This window comes from Chelonia mydas, chromosome 26 (genome assembly GCF_015237465.2).
Source record: "Chelonia mydas isolate rCheMyd1 chromosome 26, rCheMyd1.pri.v2, whole genome shotgun sequence".
Taxonomy (NCBI): Eukaryota; Metazoa; Chordata; order Testudines; family Cheloniidae; genus Chelonia; species Chelonia mydas.
In genome coordinates this window covers 15,294,543-15,321,238 of record NC_057859.1, presented here as the reverse complement: position 1 = coordinate 15,321,238, position 26,696 = coordinate 15,294,543, and the positions used below count along the sequence as shown (strand labels likewise).

General features: G+C 61.0%; 1 protein-coding gene across 7 annotated transcripts in view; it reads left to right on the top strand.

Moving 5' to 3' along the window:
• Positions 1-26,003, top strand: part of PSD4 (pleckstrin and Sec7 domain containing 4) — a 37,596-nt gene extending 11,593 nt beyond the window's left edge. For 5 of the 7 annotated variants that reach the window (XM_037886363.2, XM_037886364.2, XM_043536376.1 and 2 more), the window contains exons 2-16: positions 1,131-2,296; positions 6,738-6,816; positions 7,992-8,445; positions 14,840-15,019; positions 15,290-15,370; positions 15,886-15,998; positions 16,767-16,825; positions 18,572-18,661; positions 19,798-19,841; positions 20,110-20,276; positions 20,695-20,765; positions 21,161-21,306; positions 21,975-22,119; positions 23,552-23,695; positions 25,300-26,003. In XM_037886363.2, coding sequence (XP_037742291.1) covers positions 1,289-2,296; positions 6,738-6,816; positions 7,992-8,445; positions 14,840-15,019; positions 15,290-15,370; positions 15,886-15,998; positions 16,767-16,825; positions 18,572-18,661; positions 19,798-19,841; positions 20,110-20,276; positions 20,695-20,765; positions 21,161-21,306; positions 21,975-22,119; positions 23,552-23,695; positions 25,300-25,551 — 3,033 coding nt within the window. In that variant the 5' untranslated portion in view covers positions 1,131-1,288 and the 3' untranslated portion in view covers positions 25,552-26,003. The remainder of the gene's footprint in view (positions 1-1,130; positions 2,297-6,737; positions 6,817-7,991; positions 8,446-14,839; positions 15,020-15,289; positions 15,371-15,885; positions 15,999-16,766; positions 16,826-18,571; positions 18,662-19,797; positions 19,842-20,109; positions 20,277-20,694; positions 20,766-21,160; positions 21,307-21,974; positions 22,120-23,551; positions 23,696-25,299) is intronic. The other 2 variants (XM_037886368.2, XM_043536378.1) reach the window with 2 other exon arrangements.
• Positions 26,004-26,696: the final 693 nt, after the last annotated feature.

Genomic DNA, 26,696 nt, shown 5'->3' with positions numbered 1-26,696 from the left:
CCCAAGGAGCTCCATCCATTTAGCTTAACAAAGAAAGTTAAGGGGACTTGATCACTGTCTATCAGGGAACAAATATTTAATACTGGGCTCTTCAGTCTAGCAGAGGAAGATGTAACGTGATGCAAGGGTTGGAAGTTGAAGCTAGACAAATACAGACTGGAAATAAGGTGTAAATTTTTAATGGTGAGAGTAATTAACCATGGGAACACTTTACCCAGGGTCATGGTGGATTCTCCATCACTGACAATTTTTAAACCAAAATTGGCGGGACTCAAGTCCTGCTAAGTAGCATCTAGGCTTTGTGCAGTCCTGAACCAGGGTGATCTCCATCCTTAGCCCAGATGCCAGGCATTTCCCCTCCAAGTTACTGCACATTTGTATGTAGCTTCTACACTCTTAGGGGTGGTCCTTTCTCCCTGTGTGGTACAGCACCAAGCACACTGTGGGTGCCAGAAGCATGACAGATAACACTCCTCGTCTGAGCACTTCAACTCAGGCCGTTGTCATTATCCCCATTTTACAGATGGGGAAACTGAGGCACAGAGCAGGGCCATGGTCACCCAGAGAGTCAGTTGCAGAGCTGGGATTAGAACTCAAGTCTTCCAAGCGTGTGCCCCACTCACTAGCCTACACTCTGAGTGCCGCCAATTCCTAGCTCTTTTCCTCATTGGATTCCAAAGAGCTCAGTATCAATGTCCAGAGGGGGAAACTGAGGCATGAGGTGGGGCTGTGACCTATCCAAGGTCACCCAGGCCAGTGGCTCAGCTAAGAATTGAACTGCTTCCTTTAAAAATGAATTTCCCACGCAGCCCTTGACATCAGCAGACACTGCTAACCAAACAGAAAAAACCTCTCTGTTCTGCCCCCGTTTGTCTGCTGTGCCCCCATGTGTCTGGGCGCCTGGTGTGATAAATAAATCGTCACCACCGTTTGTACTGTACAAACCCTGTGACCTCCAGATGGATTTCCCTACTTTCGGTATTGCTGGTAATTCCTGATCCAGGTTGCAGCGTCTCTCGCCCCCAGTGGCTTGCGTTGTCCTTTCCTGGGGTTGTCTAACGTGCCCATTTCCAGCCCATTTCGTTGAACGTTAACTTGTGGTTTTGTTTGCTTGCCCTCCTCTGCTCCAGGGTAGACCCGAGTGCCATGGGGAGCCTCTCTAGAGAGCCGGCTGCTCACCGCTTAGCAAACAAGATGGGAGAAGAGCCCACCTTGGCTTAACTGAACCTTTCAAAGCAAAGGCAGGCATATCAGGAACCCCAGTGCGTGGTTCCTGGTGGATGGTGACATGGATGCGGCCGGCCCTTCCAGCCACACGGAGCCCGTGGACCTCCTGGCTCCTTATGCCGCAGAAGCTTCAGACTGTAGGCCTGGAGAAAGCCTCTTTAGGATTCAAGATGCAATTGTGTTCTCTGATAATTACACAGACCTGAGCAGTGCCTTATACGCCCAGTGCCCTGAGGGCCCGGAGGGCCACAGTGCTGGCAGCTGCTCCTTGGAAGTCGTTGCCGGGGACCGCGAGACATCTCTGGAAGAATTTGCTGGCCTTGGCGGTGGAGGGACGCCGGGAGCCGTGGGGAATGCACTTGGTTCAGAGATCCCCGCTGTGGAATCTCCGCCCCCTCCAGCAGAGAACCTGAATGCCCAGGACGAGGAGAAGAATGACGCTGCCCAAGCACTGTTCTGGGCTGGGATCCTCCAAGCTCAGCTGTGTGTGCTGGACCTGCAAGGGGAGCTGGAGAAGCAAGAAGAGCCTGTCGCTGAGCTAAGCAGCTGGTCCCGGGGCCCCGAGGATGCACAGAGCTGCGCCCCAACTGCACAGGGCTTGCCCATCTCCTGGGAGCCGCTGGACGAAAGAGCCACCGGAGCCAGTGACAGCGATGATGGGCAAGAGGCCGGGCCGGGGAGGCAGGAGGAGGAGAGTTTGTCATCTGAGGAGGAGGAGGGGGAGGAGGAGGAAGAACAGTGCCTCTTCTACAACAACCCACTCTTCCAGGAGAGCCCGTGCCCCACAGGGCCCAGCCCCTCTGACGGCCCTGCCTTGTGGAGCACCGCCGAGGGGTATCACGCTGGTTCCAGCGATGAGACCTACAGGGCTCCCCAGGACGAGCCGGTGTCGGGCAGCCAGCGGGAGGAAGTGCTCTGGTGCCCATTGGCCGAGGCGGATGAACCGGGAGCTGAGGATGAGGTGCCGTGCGATGTCCCCGCCTACACGATGCACTGCAGCACCTGGGCCCCCTTGGTGATCACGGAACGGGACATCGACGGGTCCCGCTCGATGGCCGAGGACCTGGAGGTAAGCAGCGAGCAGCCCATTCGCCTTTTGTCAACTTCCTTCTGGAGGCCAGCCTTGGGGGGACCGTCTCTGGTGGCCAGGCTGGAGGGAGGGGCTTAGCGGAAGGATGGCCCATGTCTCCCCCTTTACCCCGCCCGCTCAGGCCACACTGAGTGATCTCAGTTTGGAGAAAGCGCCCTTGGCCTGCCCGGCCACTCCCGGCACTGCGGAGCTGTGAGATGGGGGGCACGAAGGGGCACTGGCTGTGCCCGCCTGGGTCCGTACTGAGCTGCAGTATTGACCCCCACCAGCCCAGCCCATCGACCTGCTGCATAGCCCTGGCCGGGGAACGTTGCCAGAGGGAATTATTCTTCCCTGCTCTGCATAAGCCTCGCAAACCAGGCTGCCGGGGTCTGGTGGGAGGTGAATTACCTCCAGCGGTGGGAAAAGCCCTCCCCTTGGCGTAGGCAGCATGCTGCAGTCGCAGCTTGGGTGTAGACAGCTTCAGTAATTTGGAGGCGTGGCCCGTGGGAACTACATGTCCCAAGATGCAGTGCTCCAGGGCACCCTGGACAGGAGCCAGCGCAGTCAAAGCATGTTCTGGGACCAGCCCCAGGGCCTGGCCCCTGGGATAGGAGCAGCCACTTTGCACATGGATTCGCTCGTGCATCTTCCACGATTGTGTTCACAGACCAGACCATGGCATTGCCCTCACACTCGTGCTCATGAGGGGTGTGAACGGCAGCATCCATGCAGACACTGCGGTGCTGCTGTGGGGTGTGGATGCATTGGGGGCTGCATCCCCTCTCGCTTGCACTGGTGTCACTCCCTTGCTTTCTGTGGAGTGACTCCTGATTGACATTGGTGGAAGAGAGAGGACGGGCTCTGGGGAATGGGGATATACACGGGGTGTAAAACTACACCGTGGGTCCAAACTCCCTCGGGTGCACACAGGCTCACCAGCATGCAAGGGAGGCAGGCTGGAGTAATGTCCCTGCTGAGAAGGTGGAAAGCAGCGTGGCCTAGTGAACAGAGTACTACCTGGGACTTGGGAGCCCCAGCTCTGCTGCTGCATAACTTTTATGGCCCCTCGCTGTGCCTCAGTTCCCCACTTGTGAAGTGAAGCTGATGCCGCTGACCTCCTTGGAGATCAACTGCTGGGAGATGCTAGATGAGAGCTCGGTATGAGTAACGTGGAGGGCAGACCACTTCAGCCCACGCCCCCTTACCTCCCTTCCTGTCAGTGGCTTTCTTTGCCACATTACAGGGGCATTCTGTGGCCATGTACAGGTAAATGGTGAATAGAGAAGGTGCCAGCAGGGGGTGCTCTGGAGCAGGCACCTTCCTGCTGGGTTCTGCAGGACCAATCAAACGGGCTGCCGTGCTGCTGCCACCCAGCTCCTCCCTGGGGCCGGGGGCCTGGGCTCTGCTCGGCCACATGCAGGGCGGGGGGTAGGGTGAAGGCTGCTGTCACCCACCCCCACCCCCTTCTCTTCTGCAGACTAGACAAGCCCAGGTCCCTCCGCCTCTCCTCGCCAGCCATGTGCCCCAGCCCCTGATCATTTCCGTTGCCCTCCGCTGGACTCTCTCCAATTTGTCCACGTCCCTTCTGTAGCAGGGGGCCCAAAGCTGGACGCCGCACTCCAGATGAGGCCTCGCCAGGGCCGAATAGAGAGGAACGATCCCGTCCCTCGATCTGCTGGCAATGCCCCCACGAATGCAGCCCAGTGTGCCGGTGGCCTTCTTGGCAGCAAGGGCCCACTGCTGACTCATATCCAGCTTCTCGGTCACTGTAACCCGCAGGTTCTGGGGCCATGCAGGGACCTGCCCAGCCCCTGGGGTCGGTTAGAGAAACCTCCAGGCTGCTCCAACTCATGATCTGTTTTTCATAGCATCCAGTGAGCCCTCGGGGTAGAGAACAGCCTCAGTGCAGTGCCCCCCCCCCCCCCCCCGATCTGCCCCCCTTGGGATCCTGGGGCTCAAGAACAGATACAGTGCAGGTGCCTTGGCCATATCCCCAATCCACCCCATGAGCCCTGGGGAGCAGAGAATAGCCACAGTGCAGGCCACACTGGCCATGCCCCCATCCACCCCCTATAGGCCCTAGGGGGCAGAGAACAGCCACAGTGCAGTGCCCCCCAGTCACACCCCTGATCCGCCCCTTATGGGCCCTGGGGGGCAGAGAACAGCTACAGCACAGGGTGCTCTGGCCATGCCCCCGACCCACCCCCTATTGGCCCTGGGGGGCAGGGAATAGCCACAGCGCAGGGTGCCCCAGCCATGACCCTGATCCGCCCCCTATGGCCCTAGGGGCAGGGCTCCACACCAGCTGGGGAGGCCCCTACAGAGGCGGGAGCCCGAGGGGGCCATTTACACCCACCCTAAGGCCTGTTTAGTGTGTCAAACCAGTGCAAGGGGAAACCGGGCCAGGGAATGGGGTTTGGGCCAGCCCCTCAGCACCGGCACCGTGGGGCAGCCCCTGACGTGCGGCTTGCCTGGGCTGAATTCTGACCTCAGCTCCATGGAGGGCCCAGATCGCTGTGCCTGTCGGGCTGTGTGCTCGGCCCTCCCCAAGGGCCGGGATGCCCTGCCCCTCCGCAAGCCCTCTGGCCAGGGCTCTAAGTTTAAAGGTGGCCTGGCGTGGCTGGAGCCTGGCTCCAACAGGGCACTGCTCAGCATGTACCTTCCTGTGGATTGTTTGCAGCCGGTGGCTTGGCGTCTGGCCAGTCTCCAGCGTGGGGCTGGGGATGAGGCAGCCGGCCTCGTGCATCAGGCTTTGCCGTGGGGGTGGGGTGTCAGCCATCCTGCCGGGGCAGGGGGGTGTCGGGGGGCAGGGTGACACATTTCTGGAATATTTCCCAGGAGCAGCACCAGGAGGAGCTTGGGGTAGCTCCAGTGTTGGCTTTCCTGCCATTGCAGTGACCGGGGGAGGGGGATGACCAGGTTGGGGTGCTGAGGCTGGAGTGATGGGGTCGCTTGGTTCAGGGGCCTGGTTCTCAACCAAGAGGAGCAGCGGGCACTGAGCTGCTCTGGATGATGCTGCCCAGCGTCTGTCAGTCTACAGGGATGCTGCTGGGTAAAACCCGAGGGTGTCAAAACCAGACACATCCCCCGAGCTGCTACTGGCCCAGGATTGCTGGGGGGGAGGCGTTCCTCAGAGCTGGTTCTCACCACTCCCACCAGGACTGGTCATGTTTGTATTACCATTACCCTTCGGGGCCCCAGTCACAGACCAGCACCCCTCTATGCTAGGCGCTGTACTTTTCTATTGCTATTAGAGGTATTATGGTAGTGCTTAGGCGCCCCAGTCACAGACCAGGCCCCCATTGTATGTTCCATTTTCCCCTATGTGCCAGGCTCCCTGGATGAACTACATCTCCTATGATTCATCATGGTTTCACCTCTGACTGAACCGCATGCTGTCTCATGGGAATCATATGAGTGCAGGTGCATGCTGGGCGATGTAGTCCAGCCAGGGAGCCCCCCCCATCCAGCACAATTGAACAAGAGGTACCAGAACTATAACTCCCATGAGGCACCGTGGCTCCATAGACAGGTGTGGCTGAATGTTGAACTGACCCGAAATGTTTCAGCATTTCCAAATTGACACTTTTCTGACCTTTTCATTCTGCAAAAAACGTCAGCATTTTGGCCTTCCGTCCCAATTCAGGAGCAAAACCGATGTCGAAATACCAGGATACTGCGATTTCTGCTCAGCTCCCATCCAGCCCTGTGGGTCAGCTGGGGTGAGGTCAGCCTGTCGCCAAAGAGTACAGAGCAGAAACAGAGACGGGCAAGGGCTGGGCTGTTGCTTTAGAGAGGAGAAGAAGGAGGGAGATGGCAGAGGGCTGTAAAATAGAGTGAGAGAGAGATGGGGAGAACAGCAGGACCTGCCCTATTGCGTAATGCCCCTGCCAGGAGACAATCAATGAGTGTTAAAGGCAGCGAATGAAAAACACACACAGTGCCTAGTTAACCTGTGGAATTCCCTGCCACAAGAGATCACAAACAAAAGAGGCTCAGCAGCAAATCAGGCTTGGTTACCTTCAGTCATGTTATAAACCCTCCTGTGTCAGGGCGTGAGCCAGCCACTCATTAGCAGGGCCTGGCAGAAACTTCCCCTCTGGGTCGGTGATTTCAGAGTCGGTTATTGTGGAAGTTTTGCTGGTGCCAGCCATGGTCGGGGCCAGGAAGGCCCAGTGCACGTCGTTCCCGAGGAGGAGGGTTAAGTAGGCGTGGGGATGGGGTGGATCCCCCCACAGTGTTTTCCAATGGAGCTTGGGCTTCTCTTTCTAAAATCTTTGTGCCCTGGGCTGGATTGTCCACCTGTGTTGTGCAGGAGGCCAGGCTGGATCAGAGAAGCCCCACCCGGCCTTACCAGCTAACTCCCTGGCCCCTGCTCTGTTCCCGGCAGTTCTTGGGCTCCTGCAGATCTTCTAATGCGTCTTTCCTTGTTCTCCAGGCCCCGGCCCGCCCCCCTGACCAGCTGGCAGATGGAGCCGTCTGCCGCCCCCCGGTTCTCCTGTGCAGCGTGGAGTCGGGTGAGTCCTGGGACCATTCGGGGACGAGCCAGCTGACTCACGGGTGAAACCCAGCTGTTCTGCGATGGCTCCTACCTGGCCTACAGGGGGTGGGGGGCTGGCTGTGAGACCGAATGTGGGGGGCAGACTGTACCCCACCTGCTGCTGCTGGTTCCTGTGCCTCTCTGCAGCAGCTGGTGCAGCCCCTGTCCCAGACAACAGTAGGCTGGGTGGGCCATGGGTCTGAGCCAGTCGGGCCAGGCCTGTGTGCCGTGCTTAAAGCGGGGGGTCTGTCATATTCTACGGAAAAGAAAGGGACATCACATCTGCCTGCCTGCCTCCCTACTTCCCCTCTGTCCTGACCCCACCTCATCTGTTCTGCCCCCCCCCACCTTGGGGGAGGTGCTGCAGGGCTCTTTAGCTGCCCCCTGCCCTTATGTGAGAATGGTGTCAGCTCCTGGGGCCGGGGGGGGGGAAGAGCTTTGCCAGATTTCTATTGGCTGCTCTTGTGGAGGAGTCAGTACTGAGGGGAAAGCAGCCAATCCGAGGGTCTCCGGGCAGGGCTGGCATGGGCTCAGCTGGCTGGAGTTGCAGGGATGTAGCTGCGGGGTCTGTGGCTCCGTGAGCCCAGCCCCTGGCTGCTCCCTGCCCTGACAGCTCCATGGCTGGGGTTGGGCTAGCGGAGAGGCGGGGGCTGGATCCCTGCAGCCTGATCTGACCCTTCTGGCCTAGCCACTGCTCCCCGGCTGGACCCATACCCTCCTGCATGGTGCCACACCCGCTTGGGATTTGGCCCTGTATCGCAGTCGGGAGGATGGCTGGGGTCACGGCAGCTGGGGGTCTGGCCCCGTATCTCAGGCGGGAGGATGGCTGGGGTCACGGCAGCTGGGGGTCTGGCCCCATATCTCAGGCAGGAGGATGGCTGGGGTCACGGCAGCTGGGGGTCTGGCCCGTATCGCAAGCAGGAGGCTGGCTGGGGCCACGCCAGCTGGGGGTCTGGCCCATTTCGCAGGCGGGAGACTGGCTGTGGCTACGCCGGGGGGGGGGGTCTGTCTCCGTATCGCGGGAAGGAGGCTGGCTGGGGCCACGGCAGGAGGGGTCTGGCCCCGTATGGCGGGCGGGAGGCTGGCTGGGGCCACAGTAGTGGGGGTGCAGGGGCTGTGCTGGGACCATTGGTAACTGGACTCTTCCCGCAGGTCTCAGTGGTGCTCTGGACCCACCTGAGGGCGGCTTGCTGTTTTCAGCTTCCGGCACCTCTGTGATATCGGCCCTGCTGCACGAGGAAGACTGGGACCACCCCAGCCCCTGCAAGCTCCGGCCCCCGAGTCCCCCTGCGGGCGGAGGCAGCTGGAGCCCCCAGGTCTCCCAGCAGCACACCGTGGAACCTGCTCAGTGCCAGGAGGTGGATTTGGGGCTGCCAGCCCCTGGCTGTGGCAGCCCGGCTCCCCCCTGCCTGGTGGCGAAGGCATCCCAGAGCACTTCCTGCCCGCGAGGGGAAGTCACTGAGGCTGAGTCTCCGGCTGAGACGCTTGACGCAGCGGAGGGGAAGCCGGACGGCGCGGCACAGGGGCAGGAGATGGAGGAACTATCCCCCGCACCTGGAGATGAGCCTGTGCTGGAGGAGGAGGGCAGGCCGGAGCCCACCTCGGGGTAAGCCAGCTCGCGAGTCCGGCCACGGGGAACCAGGCGGGAGGTTGTGGGGCTCTGGCAGCCACGACATCCTCCGGCTGTGGTTAGGCGCCGGGGCTGAGCTGAGCTTTGCACTGTGAGGGCTGAGATGAGAGCTGGCAGCCATTTGGTGAGCGCTCCAAGAGGGTAGAGATAGCTGAGAGCTAATGGAACTTGCTACCCATCCGTCCATCCATCTGTCTATCCAGCCATCCCCAGACCCCGCCCCCCTTGATCTAGCTATCACATGGGGGAGGGATAGCTCAGTGGTTTGAGCATTGGCCTGCTAAACCCAGGGTTGTGAGTTCAATCCTTGAGAAGGCTATTTAGAGATCTGGGGCAAAAATTGGGGATTGGTCCTGCTTTGAGCAGGAGGTTGGACTAGATGACCTCCTGAGGTCCCTTCCAACCCTGATATTCTATGATTCTATGTTACTAGCTATCCAATGCATCTGTCTTTCTCTAATGAGGTGCCCATCCCCGGGGCCTCTGGGCTCCAGCCCTGCTGCCTCTCACTATGACCAGCTCTCTGCTTTCTCCCACCTTCTGCTGCCCTTTCTCTCTCCCTGGCTCTGTCTCACCCTCACATCTGACCAGCCTGATGCAACCTCCGGACTGGCTGCTGGTCCCTGCTGGGCTGGGCTGTGGGCGGGTGCAGGCTGTCCTGGCCAAGCCCTTCCAGGGCAGTGAATCTGAGCTGTGGGCTCCCAGGAGACATTGACCCTGTAGGCTTTGCTAGACGATGCCTCACTGACTCCAGCCTCAAGCATTGACTTCGTAGGGTGCTGCAGGGCACCCAGCCAGCCCCCACGCTCCAGCCACAGCATCACTGTCTGTAGCGCAAATCCCCTCAGCTGGGGGGCTGTCAGCCACCAGCCAGACTGGTACGGACAGGTCACTCACTGGGCTGGCATCATGCTCAGCACCTTGCCCCTGGCACCAGTGAGGTTATTGTTCTTATTTACTAGGTATATTATGGTAGCACCTAGGCACCTCAGTCAAGGGCCAGGCCCCCATAGAGCAAGGACTGTATCTGATTTATTAGGTGTATGTTGATAGTGCCTAGCAGCCCCACACATGTGATTTATTAGGTGTATTACGGTAGTGCCCAGGTGTCTAAGCCCCAGGCCACACCCCTATGGTGCTAAGCACTGTAGGTGACTTATTAGGTGTATTACGGCACTGCCCAGGCCAGGTCCCCCGTGGCACCTGGCACTGTACATTATTAGGTGTATTAGGTAGTGCCTAGCAGCCCTGGTCACAGGCCAGGCCCCCATGGCGCCAGGCGCTGAACAGACCCAGAGCAGAGACGGTCCCCGCCCTGAGAGCTGACAGGCCCTGCGCTATGGTGCACAGGACCCATCCCGAGTGCTGTGCAGAGTTCTGGGAATGCCAGGAGGGGAGCCGGTCCCATGACCCCCCCCGGGCTGGATGGTGTTTGGGGAGCCCGGCCCACCAGGCCAGGCCGAGGGGCAAGTAGAGCTGTGAAGCGGGGCAGCACCCAGCCCTTTCCCAGCAGTGCTGCTGCCCCCTGCCTGTGGGGCCATGCTCCTCCCCAGAGCCCGGTGTGTTGCCCAGTGCATTGCCCAGCCCTGCGGCCCCAGGCTGTTAACCCTTTGGAGCTGGTGCACCTTGGAGGTGGGGCATAGAGAGCATGGTGCGGAGGGTTGCCATGCTCCCACCCCAGGGCTGGGCTGCCTCTTCTCCCTCACCAGCCTGCCTCTGGCCATCACCCCAAACGCAGCCCCCAGCCACGCTGCTGATCTAGCTGCTGACAACCCCCCCACACTCAACCCCTCCCCTGCTCCGAGCCATTTGCCCGCCTCTTCACCCCCACGTTCCCTCAAGAGGGTCCAGCCCCCGCCCCACAGCTGGCCCCCATGCAGTGTCCTGGGGCCTTCCGGCCCAAGAACCCAGCTGCGGGCCATGTGGGTTTAGCCCAGGCTGTGGGGGATGCCCATGCATCCTGGCAAAGTGGGTAGCCCGCATCTCCTCCCTTCGATGCCAAGAGCTCCCACCGGATCCAGCAGGGCACAGAGCGCCCCCAGCAGCCCTACGCATGCGCTGCAAGGGTTAATGTCCAAACCAGTCAGCCAGATCCCTGAGTCAGCGCAGCAGGCCGGTGACCCAAGCAGCTTTGCTTTCTCTTTCTCTCTGGGATATCCACCCCAGCCGGTGCCAGCTCCCTGTTGGCTGCTGCTCTAATCCCTGGTTACACCCCAGGATGTAACTGCATGGTGCTGGTTCAGAAGGGCGCCAGGGGAAGGGGCTTTGCTGCTGTTAAGATTATTCTCCCAGGCAGGACTTTGTCCCCTGCCCCCAGTCACACCCTTCCTCTCCGCCCCCCCCGCCCCCCCCAGTTTTGCTTGGCTCACAAGCTGAGCTGGGTGGAGAGGGGAGATTAACGCCAGGTGACATCGCTGTGAATTCCTCCTCAGGGCAGCACAAGGCAGAACACCAGGGCTGAGCACAAAGCCAGGCTAGGGCCCTGAGGGTGGATGCAAGACAGCTCTCTCTGTTAGCCAAAGACTCAAAAAGTAATAGCAGGTTTTTTTTAAAGTCCATCAGAAGCAGGAAGCTGCTGAACAACCAGTGCGGCCACTGGACGATCGAGACACTAAAGGAGCACTCAAGGATGACAAGGCCATTGCAGAGAAACTAAATGAATTCTTTGCATCGGTCTTCACAGCTGAGGATGTGAGGGAGATTCCCAAACCTGAGCCATTCCTTTTAGGTGACAGATCCGAGGAACTGTCCCAGATGGAGGTATCATTAGAAGAGGTTTTGGAACAAATTGATAAATTAAACATGAGTAGGTCACCAGGACCAGATGGTATCACCCAAGAGTTCGGAAGGAACTCAGATGTGAAATTGCAGAACTACTAACTGTGGTCTGTGACCTATCATTTAAATCAGCTTCTGTACCAGATGCCTGGAGGCTAGCTAATGTGACGCCAAATTTTAAAAAGGGCTCCAGGGCTGCAGGGGCGGTGCCTGCGGGCACAAGGGCAGCAAGCGGAGCCTCCCTGCTGCCCATGCGCCTAGGGCTGCACTGCAGGGACCTGGCGGCCGCTTTCTGGGAGCCGCGGTAAGTGCCTCCAGGACCTGCACCCCGAACCCCCAGCCCAGCCCGGAGTCCCCTCCTCCACCCAAACTGCCTCCGGAGCCCACGCCCCCCAACACCCGAACCCCCTGCCCAGCGGCTTATTAACGCCTAGGCTGGCAAATTTGCAGGGGCGGCAAATTTATAATAGCAGCCAGAGGCTGCTTCCCCCGGCGCCGGTTTGCGCCCCCGGCCCCACCCCAACTCCACCCCTTCCCCGCCCCCATTCCCCACCCCCTCCCTGCCCCTATTGGTCCCCTTCCCCAGATCCCCGCCCCGGCCCCACCTTTGCTCCTGAGTGCGCCGCCTTCCCCCCCTTCGCAAACCTGTTTCCCGCATAAGCCCTGGCAGGGAGCGGGGAGAAGCAGGACCCGGTGGCGCGCTCAGGGGTGGAGGCGGAGCGGAGGTGAGCTGGGGCGGGGCGGGGGGGGCACCAATTATTTCAGGGCCTAGGGGCAGCAAAATCATTAATCCGCCACTGTCCCTGCCCCAGGCCTGAGTCCCCTCCTCCACCCCAAACCCCTCCTCCCCAGCCTCACCCAGAGCCCGCACCCCCAGCCAGAGCCCTCACCTTTACCCTGAACCCCTCATTTCTGGCCCCACCCGAAGCCTGCACCCCCAGCCTAGAGCCCGCACCCCAACTCCCATGCCCCAGCCCGGTGAAAGTGAGTGAGGGTCAGGGAGAGCGACTGACGGAGGGAGGAGGGATGGAGTGAGTGGGGGCAGGGCTTCGGGGCAGGGGTGTTTCATAGCATCATAGAATATCAGAGTTGGAAGGGACCTCAGGAGGTCATCTAGTCCAACCCCCTGCCCAGAGCAGGACCAATCCCAACTAAATCATCCCAGCCAGGGCTTTGTCAAGCCTGACCTTAAAAACTTCTAAGGAAGGGGATTCCACCACCTCCCTAGGTAACGCATTCCAGTGCTTCACCACCCTCCTCGTGAAAAAGTTTTTCCTAATATCCAACCTAAATCTCCCCCACTGCAACTTGAGACCATTACTCCTTGTCCTGTCATCTGCTATCACCGGCAATAGTCTAGATCCACCTTTCAGGTACTTAAAAGCAGTTATCCAATCCCCCCTCATTCTTCTCTTCCGTAGACTGAACAATCCCAGTTCCCTCAGCCTCTCCTCATAAGTCATGTGTTCCAGACCCCTAATCATTTTTGTTGCCCTTCGCTGGACTCTCTCCAATTTCTCCACATCCTTCTTGTAGTGTGGAGCCCAAAACTGGACACAGTACTCCAGATGAGGCCTCACCAATGTCGAATAGAGGGGAACGATCACATCCCTCGATCTGCTGGCAATGCCCCTACTTATACACCCCAAAATGCCACTGGCCTTCTTGGCAACAAGGGCACACTGCTGACTCATATCCAGCTTCTCGTCCACTGTCACCCCTAGGTCCTTCTCTGCAGAATTGCTGCCAAGCCATTCGATCCCTAGTCTGTAGCGGTGCATGGGATTCTTCTGTCCTAAGTGCAGGACTCTGCACTTGTCCTTGTTGAACCTCATCAGATCTCTTTTGGCCCAATCCTCCAATTTGTCTAGGTCCCTCTGTATCCTATCCCTACCCTCCAGCGTATCTACCACTCCTCCCAGTTTAGTGTCATCCGCAAACTTGCTGAGGGTGCAATCCACGCCGTCCTCCAGATCATTAATGAAGATATTGAACAAAACCGGCCCCAGGAGCGACCCCTGGGGCACTCCACTTGATACCGGCTGCCAACTAGACATGGAGCCATTGATCACTACCCGTTGAGCCCGACAATCTAGCCAGCTTTCTACCACCTTATAGTGCGTTCATCCAGCCCATACTTCTTTAACTTGCTGGCAAGAATACTGTGGGAGACCGTGTCAAAAGCTTTGCTAAAGTCAAGGAACAACATGTCCACTGCTTTCCCCTCATCCACAGAGCCAGTTATCTCGTCATAGAAGGTAATTAGATTAGTCAGGCATGACTTGCCCTTGGAGAATCCATGCTGACTGTTTCTGATCACTTTCCTCTCCTCTAAGTGCTTCAGAATTGATTCCTTGAGGACCTGCTCCATGATTTTTCCAGGGACTGAGGTGAGGCTGACCGGCCTGTAGTTCCCAGGATCCTCCTTCTTCCCTTTCTTAAAGATGGGCACTACATAAGCCTTTTTCCAGTCATCTGGGACCTCCCCCGATCACCATGAGTTTTCAAAGATAATGGCCAATGGCTCTGCAATCACATCCACCAACTTCTTTAGCATTCTCGGATGCAGCACATCCGGCCCCATGGACTTGTGGTCGTCCAGCTTTCCTATATAGTCCTGAACCACTTCATTCTCCACAGAGGGCTGGTCACCTCCTCCCCATGCTGTGCTGCCCAGCGCAGCAGTCTGGGAGCTGAGCTTGTTAGTGAAGACAGAGGCAAAAAAAGCATTGAGTACATTAGCTTTTTCCACATCCTCTGTCACTAGGTTGCCTCCCTCATTCAGTAAGGGGCCCACACTTTCCTTGACTTTCTTCTTATTGCCAACATACCTGAAGAAACCCTTCTTGTTACTCTTAACATCTCTTGCTAGCTGCAACTCCAGGTGTGATTTAGCCTTCCTGATTTCACTCCTGCATGCCCGAGCAATATTTATATACTCATCCCTGGTCATTTGTCCAATCTTCCACTTCTTGTAAGCCTCTTTTTTGTGTTTTGTGTTTGATTTTGTGCAATTAGAAAGTTGGCAACCCTAGTGGGGCCTGAGGCCCAGATCCTCAGAGATATTTAGGCTCCTGATTGCCAAGGGGAATTAGGAGCCTAACATGGAGGATCTGGGTCTAAGTAAGGTCACATGGGGAATTGAACCCAGGTTTCAGGCTAACCACTTGACCAGCCTTCCTTTCACAGACTGCAGGTGTGCGCTCCTCCCAGCCCTACTCCCTGACGGCTCTTTGATGCACACATGAGCTGATATAGGATTTGCTCACCCCTAATGGGGAAGCAGGATGAGAACCCAGCTTCCAAACCGCGGCCTTGGCCCCATGAGCTAACAAAGAGAGCTCAGAGGCAGCAGCAGCAGTAGTAGGACTCTTAACCTCACTTACCACAGACCCGTGTCTGAGCGCCGAGGGGCAGATCACAAGGCCCCACGCGCCACTTACACTGCCCAGCAGGGGGGCAGAGCTGGGCCTCGCAGCCAGTGCCTCCCCTCACAGCAGGCTGCTGCAGGAGAGGGCTGGACTCAGCCATGGGGAGGGCAGTGATGGGAGGGGCCCCCCCTTGCTGCTGACACCCCCGTCCGCCCCCTCAGGTGTCCCAAGGAGGAGGACGCAGGGGAGAAGCCAGGAGACCCGGAAGTGTTGCAGCCCGACGGGGCCCTCCTTGCCAACGGGGCCTCCGGGGACCAGGGGGCAGCTCAGCGGCTGGCAGCAAGGCTTTACCACCTGGACGGCTTCAAGAGGTCGCAGGTGGCCTCCTACCTCAGGAAGAAGTAAGGACTTAAGTGACATTTCGGGCAAGATGGATGGTGTTCTGGAGTGCCCCCTACTGGGAGGGCTGGAGTAGCCAGGAGCTCCCCCCATAGCCAGCGCCCTGCCCCACTCCCCACAGTGCCCAAGGCTGGGGCTGGAGTAGCTGGGAGCTTCCCCCACAGCCAGTGCCCTGCCCCGCCCCCACAGCGCCCCCTGCTGGGAGAGGCTGGGGCTGGAGTAGCCCGGAGCTCAGCTCTGCGCTGCTCTGATCTGCATGTGTTGGTTCCCAGCAACGAGTTCAGCCGGCAGGTGGCGGAGGAGTACCTCGCCTTCTTCCAGTTCAGCGGGCAGACTCTGGACCGGGCCCTCAGGTAAGGGCACCGCAGACCCGTCCAGAGCGTTTCCCAGGGGAGCAGCGTGGGACGAAAGCCTGCAGGGAGGGGGGCAGAGGGAGGGGACGCTCAGGGCAGCGCTATTAATTCCTCATCTCAGCATCGGAACATGCTGCTGACGACCAGACCTAAGGCCAGCCAGAGAGGGCCCCGTGGTGCCAGGCCCTGGACACACAGCGTACTGGACAGTTCCCACCCCAAAGAGCTGACAAGCTAAATAGGGCAGACGTGGGGAGGCGGGGCGGGGATTGGAGCAAACAGCTGATCAGCCCCAGGCAGAGAAAGCCCCCAGGCTACACATCTCTGGGTCCGGGGGGGCAGAGTCCCTGTTGCACGGGCCTGGGGCCACAGGGGGCCAGGGGCTGTACAAACATACCTGGGGCTGCAGTGGCAGCAGACGAGCGGCATGCGCAGGGTGGGGAGAGGAGAGGATCCAGCCAGTCCAGGTGCCAGCTGCAAGTCTCCCCGGGTGGTGTCTCCTGTGTGCCGGGCAGGTCCTTCCTCAAGGCCTTCGTGCTGACTGGGGAGACGCAGGAGCGGGAGCGGATCCTCAGACACTTCTCTAAGCGCTACCACCTCAGCAACCCCGATGCCTTCCCCTCGGCAGGTGAGCTCCTCGGGCCCCCCACATCCCCGCCCCGGCTCACAGGCACCCTAGGGTCTGACGCATCCTGGACCTGACACTGTCACTCACTCCCCATGGGACCGGTGCTGCTCTGTGCCTCAGTTTCCCCACCCACACTAGGAGGCAGTGATTCCCATCCCTCCTCTACAGGGTGCTTGAGAGGCAGGACCACCATGCTTCTAAAGAGCGGCAATGCACCCGGGCCAGCGCCTGGCAGCCATGAACCCGCCCAGCTCCCGGGCCATTCAGAGTGGTCACGGCACCTGCCACCTCTGGGCTGGAACCAGGCAGCTGTTTAATGGTACCACAAGGCTGCAGGCCAGTTTAAGACAGGAAGTGAAGAGTGTCGCGCCACAGGAAGCTGCGAGGGCGGGTGAGGGTTAGGGTTAGGGGTGGTGGGGATGAATGGAGCTGGAGTTTGGCTGGGATGCCCAGGTTTTACTTCGGAGCCCCGGGATGAAGGCGTTTTGGGATTCCCCACTGCCCCCACACAAATGCCCATGATTGCCCCGCCCTACCTCCACCCCAGCACTCAGTAGATGGCGGGGGAGGAGCTGTGCCACTGAGAGCTGGGATCGCTTACCAGGAGGTTGCCACAGTGCCTGCCTGGGAGAGGTGCCGGGTGGGGCGATCTGTGCCCTGGAGGGGTGTGAGACCCCTGCTGTCCACACACAGTGGGCTCTGCAGATCTCTCCTGCCATGGACCCCCAGGCCGGCTCCATGCCAAACATGCTCCCTCTCTGCCCCTAGATGCTGTGCACACCTTGACCTGCGCCGTCATGCTGCTCAATACGGACCTGCACGGGCAGGTAAGCCCAGGGGCACGGAGGGGTGGGGGGGTTCAATGGGGATCTCACCAACCAAGCCCAGAGTGTGGCCCGACTGGCCATGCCAGGGCGGTGTCCAGAGCTGGGCTGTTTCGTGCAGCTGGGCACAGAGGGGGAATGGGGTTGGTAGCAGGACGTGCTCTCCCCCCGGTGGTTCCCATCGGTGAGTGCTTTGGTGCAAGTGTGCAATGAGATGGGGGGCTCAGCCCATCTCCAGCAGGGAGGGCTCACGAGGTCCTAGGCTATGGAGACAGAGCTCCGCCTCGAAGGGCGGGGTGAGGCCTGGGGTCAGGTGGCTGTGCATGTTCTGGGATTCAGCAGCGGGGGGAAGGGATAGTCCGTCCATCTGGCCCTTTTCACCAGCGCCACAGTCTCTAAGGGAACCTATTGCATGAAAAGGCAAGGCTAAAAAGCTTGTTAGCAAATCGGCAGGCTCAGTCCGGGGTGGGACAGGCCTCCAGTTAGCGCGCACATGCGTGGACACAGGCTCCGTGATCTCACACATACTCGTGTGCCCAGCCGTCTGGGGCCCTGCCCAGGCGTGTGCTCATGGGTTTGTGCATGCTAGAGTATGCCCATGTCACGGGGGAGGGAAATCCTTGGAGCTGGGGCTGCCCACTGGTTTTGCCTGGCATTTCACTTTACTGGGTGGGTCTCCTTGGCCCTCACCTAGCTGTCCCTGGTCACACTGTGGGTGCCCCAGGGACACCCACTCTAATCCCAGCCCTGCTCAAGGGTCCCATTAGCCTTTGGCTGATCTGGGGAGTTGGGCAGTGCAGCGACTGGTCCTGCAAACTCCCCTTCTCCTGCTGCTCTGGGAGTCACCCCTGGTGCCTGACCGTGCCCAGCTGTGCCCCGGCAGCTGTTCTGTGCGGGACCCCAGGCCTCGTACCCAGGAGGAGCTGTGCCCGTGATTCACCTGGGGCAGGGGGAAGGTCACCCCTGAGAACAGCAGCCCCCGCCCAGATGCATCATGGCTCCATGCTGCAGCTCCAGGGCAAAATGCTGTGTGAGTGTGGGCACAAGGTCCTGGGTGTGCACGCATGTGAATCCACACAGGTTGTTTGCCCAAGATGGAGCATGTGTGTGAACAGGGGAGTGCCTGTGTGCAGAAACACGGGCGTGGAGGGATGTGCCCAAGCAGGCTCCAGCACAGACCTGGCCCCCGGACTCCTGGGTTCTGCTCCTTCCTGCCACCCGCCCCTCGCTTTGTACTCTTAGGGGCAAGGAGTGATTTAAGGGGAGGCTGCCCGTCACTGGGATAGCCATGTTGTCACTGGCAGGCTAGCAGTGAGAGGGGTGCAGGGTCCACCCCCCAGCTGAGTTGTCAGCCGGCAGGATGGAACCGTGGGCGCCCCACGTCAGCCTGTGTTTGTGGCCCTGGCCAGCACTACAGGAGGCCAGACAAGGCACAGCTGCCCTCTGCTGGCTGGATGTAGCACCATGTAACAGTGTGTCATAGCCCCGGCGCAGCTCCCCTCCAGGGCTTTGGGAGCAGCAGGCTCTGAGTGCTAGAAGGATCATTTGGCTCCATTATCCAGGCTGTGTGGGGTCAGTGCCCCTGGCCCTGGTGCTGGCCCTGGCCTGGGGTGGGGAGGACGTGTGTGGGAGCCATGTGCGCTGGGCAGCACGAAGTGCCACACGGGCACAAACCCAGCCCTGTTCTCACTGTGATCCGCGTTTCTCCCACCCCGTGTGCGTCGCACCGTCGCCCCCTTGTGGCTGCAGAACATCGGCCGCAGCATGACCTGCCAGGAGTTTGTAACCAACCTTGATGGTATGAGGGACGGGCAGAACTTCCCCAAAGATCAGCTCAAGGTACTAAACCCCTCGGCCGGGCGACAAGAGCCTCTGGCCTGCGTGCCAGCTGAGGGCCTGGCGGGCCCCAGTACCTACCCAGCCGTGTGTCCCCCCACTGCACCCTCCATCCGGACACCTGTCTGTCTGTCCATCCTGCCGCAAATCTGTCCATCCACCCCCGTATCTATCTACCCTACACACTCCCTCTATCTATCTGTCTATCTATCTATCCCCATCGACCCCCTCTATCTAATCTATCTATCCATCCCCATCGATCCCCTCCAGCTATCTATACCCATCGACCCCCTCTATCTAATCTATCTAGCTATCCCCATCGATCCCCTCTAGCTAGCTATCCAGCTATCTACCCTCATCGACCCCCTCCAGCTATCTATACCCATCGACCCCCTCTATCTAATCTATCTAGCTATCCCCATCGATCCCCTCTAGCTAGCTATCCAGCTATCTATCCCTATCGACCCCCTCTATCTAATCTATCTAGCTATCCCCATCGATCCCCTCTAGCTAGCTATCCAGCTATCTATCCCTATCGACCCCCTCTATCTAATCTATCTAGCTATCCCCATCGATCCCCTCTAGCTAGCTATCCAGCTATCTATCCCTATCGACCCCCTCTATCTAATCTATCTAGCTATCTACTCTCATCGACCCCCTCTAGCTAGCTATCCCCATCGACCCCCTCTATCTAATCTATCTATCTATCCACATACACCCGCTCTAGCTATCTCTACCTATCCCTGGCACCCTGCCCCCCGTGTCTCAGTGCTGCATGGGGTGGGGAGGGTGACAGGGCTCCGCGTGGCCCTGTGTAGGGGGGAGGAACCTGGCTAATCTCGGAGCCCAGGCCCATTCCTGCCATGCCCTTGGGGAGACGCCCAGGGAACGGCCGGGAGGTCGCGGTGATTGCAGCGAGGGTGACACCCCCTCCGATGGGGGTGCCCAGCAGTCCTGGCGAGGGCTGTCCCTGCAGAGCCTGGCTGCGGAAGGAAGAGCCCTGCCCAGGGTAGCGCCGGAGGGAGGCAGGGACCCCCGGCTCTGTGGCTGCTAGGGGGCAGCGTGCGGCCTGCCCCAGGCAGGGGGCGGGGCTCTCACGGGGGCGTGGCCGCTCTGACGCCCTGTTGCTCTCCTGGCAGGCCCTGTATTACTCCATCCGCAACGAGAAGCTGGAGTGGGCCATGTGAGTACCCGGGGCCCCGCCAGCCTCCCACTGCCCCCGCTGCCTGCAATGGTCCCTCCCGGGAGCCACACAGCCTGGTCCAGCCCCCATTCTACCCGCTGGTCAATGGCATGTTCCATTCTGATGGGGGGGAGCCACAACCTGTTCCATTCTGACCGTGGGGAGTCGAGGGGGGGGGACACAAACCCCGGCCTGTTCCATTCTGACCCCGGGGGGGGCACCTTGCCAGCCCAACCTGTAATGCCGGGCGCCGTGGCTCCCCCTGCAGGGACGAGGAGGAGCTGGTCAGTGCCCTGACACCCCGGCCGCCCAGCACCCCGTCCAGCCGGAAGAAAAGTAACCCCTTCCTGACGCTGACCCAGGACGCCAAGGCCACCACATACAAGGAGGGGCAGCTCGCCCGCAAGGTGCACGCTGAAGCCGATGGCAAGAAGAGTGAGTGTCATCCGTCTCCCCGGCAACCAGCAGGGGGCGGAGCAGTGACACCCATTGCCTGGCAACCAGCATGGGGGGAGTGACATCCGTTGCCTGGCAATCAGCATGGGGGCAGGAGTGACACCACCAGCGCAGTGGGGCGGGGTGATGCCTGTCGCCCCAGCAACCAGCACGGGACGGTGACACCCATCACCTGGCAACCAGCGCAGGGGGGAGGGGTGTTGCCTCTCGCCCCAGCAACCAGCGTGTGTGTGTGTGTGTGTGTGTGTGTGTGTGTGTGTGTGTGTGAGACGCTTGTCACCCCGGGAAACCAGCATTGGGGGGTGACACCCATCACGGGCTGGGGCGGGTGGAGGTCTCACCCTCCCTGGGGCGGGAGGGGCTGGGGTCTCACCCTGCATGACCTTTGCCCTTCCAGCTCCCTGGGGGAAGCGAGGCTGGAAAACCTTCTACACGGTGCTCAAGGGGATGGTGCTCTACTTCCTCAAGGTAATGCTGGGGTCCTGCTTTGGGGCTGGGGTGTGGGGGGCGGTGGGCAGCGCCGTGGGGCTGGAGGCGTGGGGAGAGCAGCCCTTAAGGGTCTAATCCCCAGCCCCATCCCGTGGCTGGGGGATACCATATCTAATGTGGCTTTGGGGGCTCTTTGTGGCTCAGATTCGTGTCTCCCTGATGGCCAGTGGGAGCCCCCAGCAGACACCAGCCAGGCCCAGCGCCCCTGGCCCAACCCACGGAGCAGGAGCCGCCCTGGGAGAGGGTCCCTGGCATGGGGGCACAAGGGGCAGGCAGTGGGGGCAGACAGGCTGTGCCAGGCGGGGGCTAGGGCTCCGGGCAGGGAAGTCTGCTCCCGCCTCTTGGCTCATGCTCCGTGTGCCCCTCCCTCACAGGATGAGACCCGGGTTGACGTGCCAGGCATGGAGGAGCCGATCGGGGTGCACCATGCACTAGCTGAGAAAGCCTCCAAGTACAACAAGCGGCCACATGTCTTCCGCCTCCAGACGGCCGACTGGCGCGTCTTCCTCTTCCAGGCGCTGTGAGTGCCCCCCCGGGCATGGGACCTCCCGCCCTGGGTACACTGTCCCCGTCCCGGGCATGTGGCCCCATCCCCCCGCCCAGGGGATGCTGCCCTCTTCCCCGCCCTGGGCATGATGCCCCCCGCCCTGCCCTTCTCCCCTGGGTCAGGGCACGCTGCCCTCCCCACCTGAGTACACTGCCCCCATCCTGGGCATGCAGCCCCATCCCCCTGCCCTGGGGAAGCTGCCCCCTGCCCCGCCCTGGGCACGATGCCCCCCCGCCCTGCCCTTCTTCCCTGGCCAGGGCACACTGCCCCCCCACCCCGTCCTGAGCACACTGCCCCCCACCCTGTCCTGGACATGCTGCCCCCGCTTCCCCACACCCTGAGGCACACTCTCCCTGCTCCTTTACCTCAGTCCCCCCTGTCCTGGGGCCTGCTGCCCATGCCACCCCTGGGGCACTGCATGTTACATGGCTCTGCCTTCCTAGTGGGAGCTCTGCCCATTCCCCTCACTCCCGACCCGCAGCCCCCACTGCATCTGCCCTGGGAGCTGACCACAGACTGGGACCCAGCCAGGGGCAGCCAGTTGGAGCCTTCACCCCTGAGAGTCTCTGCTCCCGCTCAGGCCCCAGGGCGTGGCCTCCTCCCAGAACCCACACCCCAGTCTCTCCCTCTCTCCTCCCCAGAAGCGCCGAGGAGATGAGCTCCTGGATCTCCCGCATCAACCTGGTGGCCGCCATGTTCTCATCTCCGCCCTTCCCGGCGGCTGTGGGCTCCCAGCGCAAGTTCATCCGGCCCATCCTGCCCACAGCACAGAGCCGCAGCTCCCTGGTGAGCTCCCCAGTGCCATCACCCATGGGCATGGGGCAGGGCTGCCCCAGCGACTGCCAGTGACGGGACCCCCAGGGCCCCTCCGCGACTGACAGCCACGGGACCCCCAGCGACAGGCGCCCCAGGCCCCCAGTGACTACCAGCCATGGGACCCCCAGAGTTTCCCCAGTGAAAGGACTCCCAGAGCCCTCAGCGACTGCCAGCCACAGGATCCCCCAGGCCCCTCAGGAACTCCCAGCCACAGGACCCCCAGGGTCCCTCAGCGATTCCCCAGTGAAAGGACCCCCAGAGCCCTCAGCGACTGCTAGCCACGGGATCCCCCAGTGAAGGGACCCCCAGGGCCCTCAGTGATTCCACAGTGACGGGACCCCCAGGCCCCCAGCGACTGCCAGCCACAGAATCCCCGGCCACGGGACCCCCAGGCCCCCAGTGACTGCAGCCACGGGACCCCCAGGCCCCTCCACGACTGCCAGCCATGGGACCCCCAGCCACGGGACTCCCAGGCCCCCAGCGACTGCCAGCCATGGGATGCCCCAGTGACGGGACCCCCAGGGTTCCTCCGCGACTGCCAGCCACGGGACCCCCAGCCACGGGACCCCCAGACCCCCAGCAACTGCCAGCCATGGAACCCCCAGTGACGGGACCCCAGGGCCCTCAGCGACTCCCTGCCACGGGACCCCCCAGTGATGGGACCCCCAGACCCATCAGCGACTGCCAGCCATGGGACCCCCAGGACCGTCAGCGATTCCCCAGTGAAAGGACCCCCAGAGCCCTCAGCGACTGCAGCCACGGGACCCCCAGGGCACTCAGTGACTGCCAGCCATGGGACCCCCCAGCCACGGGACCCCCAGGGCCCCTCTGCAACTGCCAGCCACGGGACCCCCAGGGCCCCTCTGCGACTCCCAGCCACGGGACCCCCCAGTGATGGGACCCCCAGACCCATCAGCGACTGCCAGCCATGGGACCCCCAGGGCCCTCAGCGATTCCCCAGTGAAAGGACCTGCAGAACCCTCAGCGACTGCCAGCCACAGGATCCTCCAATGATGGGACCCCCAGGGTCCCTCACCGATTCCCCAGCAACGGGACCCCCAGGCCCCTCAGCGACTCCCAGCCATGGGACCCCAGGCCCTCTGGGGGTTTTCTCCCCAGCCTGAGGGGCTCACTGACAGGGGCATCTTCCTTGGCTCAGTTTTGCCCCCTGGTGCCCCCCCCCAAGTGCCTCCCATGGGCTCTGCCCCTTCGTGGATTTGTGGGCCCATCAGAGCACCATAGGTGGTGGCTGGATCAGCTTCCCGGCTCAGCCCATGGCGGCCCCGTGCCCCATCGATTGGCTGCTTGTCGTGGCCATCCCCTCCGTCTCAGTGGCTGTGGTTCCCGTGGAGGGTTCCTGGCGTGTGTGGGGGACCCCTTGACTGAGCCCGTGTCCCGGCAGGAGGAGCAGCACCAGGCCCACGAGGGGTGGATGGACAAGTTCTCGGACGAGCTGGGCGAGCACCAGCGGAACCTGCCCGACAAGCGGGGCCGGGGTCGCGACCTGGAGGAGTATCGGCTCAAGAAGGAGTATCTGCTCTATGAGGTGGGCACCGCCCTGGGGGCGGGCACGGAGGTCGCTGTGTCATAGAATCACAGAATATCAGGGTTGGAAGGGACCTTCGGAGGTCATCTAGTCCAACCTCCTGCTCAAAGCAGGACCAGTCCCCAATTAAATCATCCCAGCCAGGGCTTTGTCAAGCCTGACCTTAAAAACCTCTAAGGAAGGAGATTCCACCACCTCCCTAGGTAACGCATTCCAGTGCTTCACCACCCTCCTCCTGAAAAAGTTTTTCCTAATATCCAACCTAAACCTTCCTCACTGCAACTTGAGACCATTACTCCTTGTTCTGTCATCTGCTACCACTGAGACCAGCCTAGATCCATCCTCTATGGAACCCCCTTTCAGGTAGTTGAAAACAGCTATCAAATCCCCCCTCATTCTTCTCTTCTGCAGACTAAACAATCCCAGTTCCCTCAGCCTCTCCTCATAAGTCATGTGCTCCAGTCCCCTAATCATTTTTGTTGCCCTTCGCTGGACACTTTCCAATTTTTCCACATCCTTCTTGTAGTGTGGGGCCCAAAACTGGACACAGTACTCCAGATGAGGCCTCACCAGTGTCGAATAGAAGGGAACGATCACGTCCCTCGATCTGCTGGCAATGCCCCTACTTATACAGCCCAAAATGCCATTGGCCTTCTTGGCAACAAGGGCACACTGCTGACTCATATCCAGCTTCTCATCCACTGTCACCCCTAGGTCCTTTTCTGCAGAACTGCTGCCTAGCCATTCGGTCCCTAGTCTGTAGCTGTGCATTGGGTTCTTCCGTCCTAAGTGCAGGACTCTGCACTTGTCCTTGTTGAACTTCATCAGATTTCTTTTGGCCCAATCCTCCAATTTGTCTAGGTCCCTCTGTATCCTATCCCTGCCCTCCAGCGTATCTACCACTCCTGCCAGTTTAGTGTCATCTGCAAACTTGCTGAGGGTGCAATCCACCCCATCCTCCAGATCATTAATGAAGATATTGAACAAAGCCGGCCCCAGGACCAACCCTTGGGGCACTCCACTTGATACCGGCTGCCAACTAGACATGGAGCCATTGATCACTCCCCTTTGAGCCAGACGATCTAGCCAACTTTCTATCCACCTTATAGTGTCCTCAGTAGGGACAGCTCAGAGCCAGGGGGCTCGACCAGGGTGCTGTGCTGAGGGGAGCAGTGGGCGGGGGCTCAGCAGGGGGGTGCTGTGCTGCAGGGTGTGGAGTGGGCGGCTCAGCAGGGGGCAGAGTGGGGGCTCAGCAGGGGGCACTGGGCTTCAGGGGGCAGGGTGGGGGCTCAGCAGGGGGCGCTATGCTGCTGGGGGAAGGGCAGGAGCTCAGCAGGGCGTGGGGTGGGGCCTCAGCAGGGGGCACCGGGCTGCGGGGGGGCAGGCTCAACAGGAGGTGCTGGGTGGAAGGGGGTGAGGTGGGGGCTCAGCAGGGGGCACTGTGCTGCTGGGGAAGGGACTAGCACTAAAGGGAAGATCTCAGGGCACCCCAGGCTGGGGACCCATGCCCCACCCCCGCCATGCTGTGTGGCTGTTCCCCTGCCTGGCGTGTTGCCCCCCAGAGCTGGCTGCAGCCAGGGCTCACGCTGCGCTCGCCCTTGCAGAAGCGCCGCTATGAGACCTACGTGAAGCTGCTGGAGGCGCGGCTGTGCGGGGGCTCCGAGGAGCTGGAGCAGTGGGAGGCACGGCTCGGGGGCTCCGACTCGGCTGACGAGGGGCTCGGCCTCATCAAGTCACACTCCAGCCCCTCGCTCAACCTGGACCCACCGCCTGCCGGCGTGAAGGTCAAACGCAACATCTCGGAGCGCAGGACGGTCCGGAAGATCATCCCCAAGCGCAACAAGCAGCTGCTGTGACCCCCGCCAGGGCGCCCAGGGACACCCCCCGGGCACTCGCCCCAGCACAAGGTACGAGCTGTCGCCTGGACTTGAACCCATGGCTCATGGGACACGATGGCACCAACAGCATGGAGCCCCCAGGTGGCGCCAGCATCTCAACGATGGGGGGGTGATGAAGGCACCAAGGGTGGGTGCCCCCCCCCAGGGGTCCCAGCCCAGGACTCTGAGCCACCCTGCCCTTGGAAAGGGAGGGGCACCGGGCTCTGTCCATGTGTCCCCCCCCAGGAGGCAGTGCTGCCTCGATGGACCTGGACTGGACTGGGGGGCACCTGGTGCAGGACGGTCCATCCCGCCGGCTGAGCTGGGCTCTGGGGCCCCTCCCAGGGCACTGCACCCCCCACGCCGTCTCCTGATTCCTGTTCTCAGAGACTGGCAGCCGCCAGAGCAATAAACCAGAGCGAGCCATGGAACCGTGCCCAGGCTGCATGGGGAGGGGCGGGGACACGGGGCTGTTCCCTGCCTGGGCAGCATGCCCCACATAATGCGGGGCAGCGGGGCTGGGGAGGAGAGAGGGGACAGCCAGAGCTCTGGAGGAGCTTGGTCAGGCCATGGACCTGCCTTGGCAAACTCCCGCGCTGCCCCATCGCCATGGACCCAGTCCTGCAGCTAGGGCTGGGCAGCACGTCACACTGATGGGCGATGGGCCTATGGGTGCTGCGATGCCCTGGTGATGTGTGCCGGATGGATACGGACTCCCCACCCTCGCCCCACTCTGCCCCCACTGGGCTGGAGCCGGGTGCCTGGGCCCCTCCCCGGCTGGAGAGCCCTCCAGTGATCAGCAGGGCGGAGCCGACCTGCGGGGGCAGGGGCAGTGTGAAGGGGGATGGGGCCGGCTACTAATGGACTGAAGAGCCCAGCTGGGAATTCGGAGGTGCCTGGGCATCTGGGCTGAACCGGCTGCAGCCAGGAGGGGCTGGGAGCCAGGGGGAGAAGGCCCTGGCTACCCCACCATGAGCTGCCCCCCAGCTCTGCCGGTGCCCCTCACTCCTGACCCACAGGTTTTGCTACTCCAGCCCTGGGCTCCCCACCCCCGCCGCTCTGCCGGTGCTCCTCACTCTTGACCTACAGGCCCCTGCTGTCTCAGCCCTGGGCTCCCCGTCTCC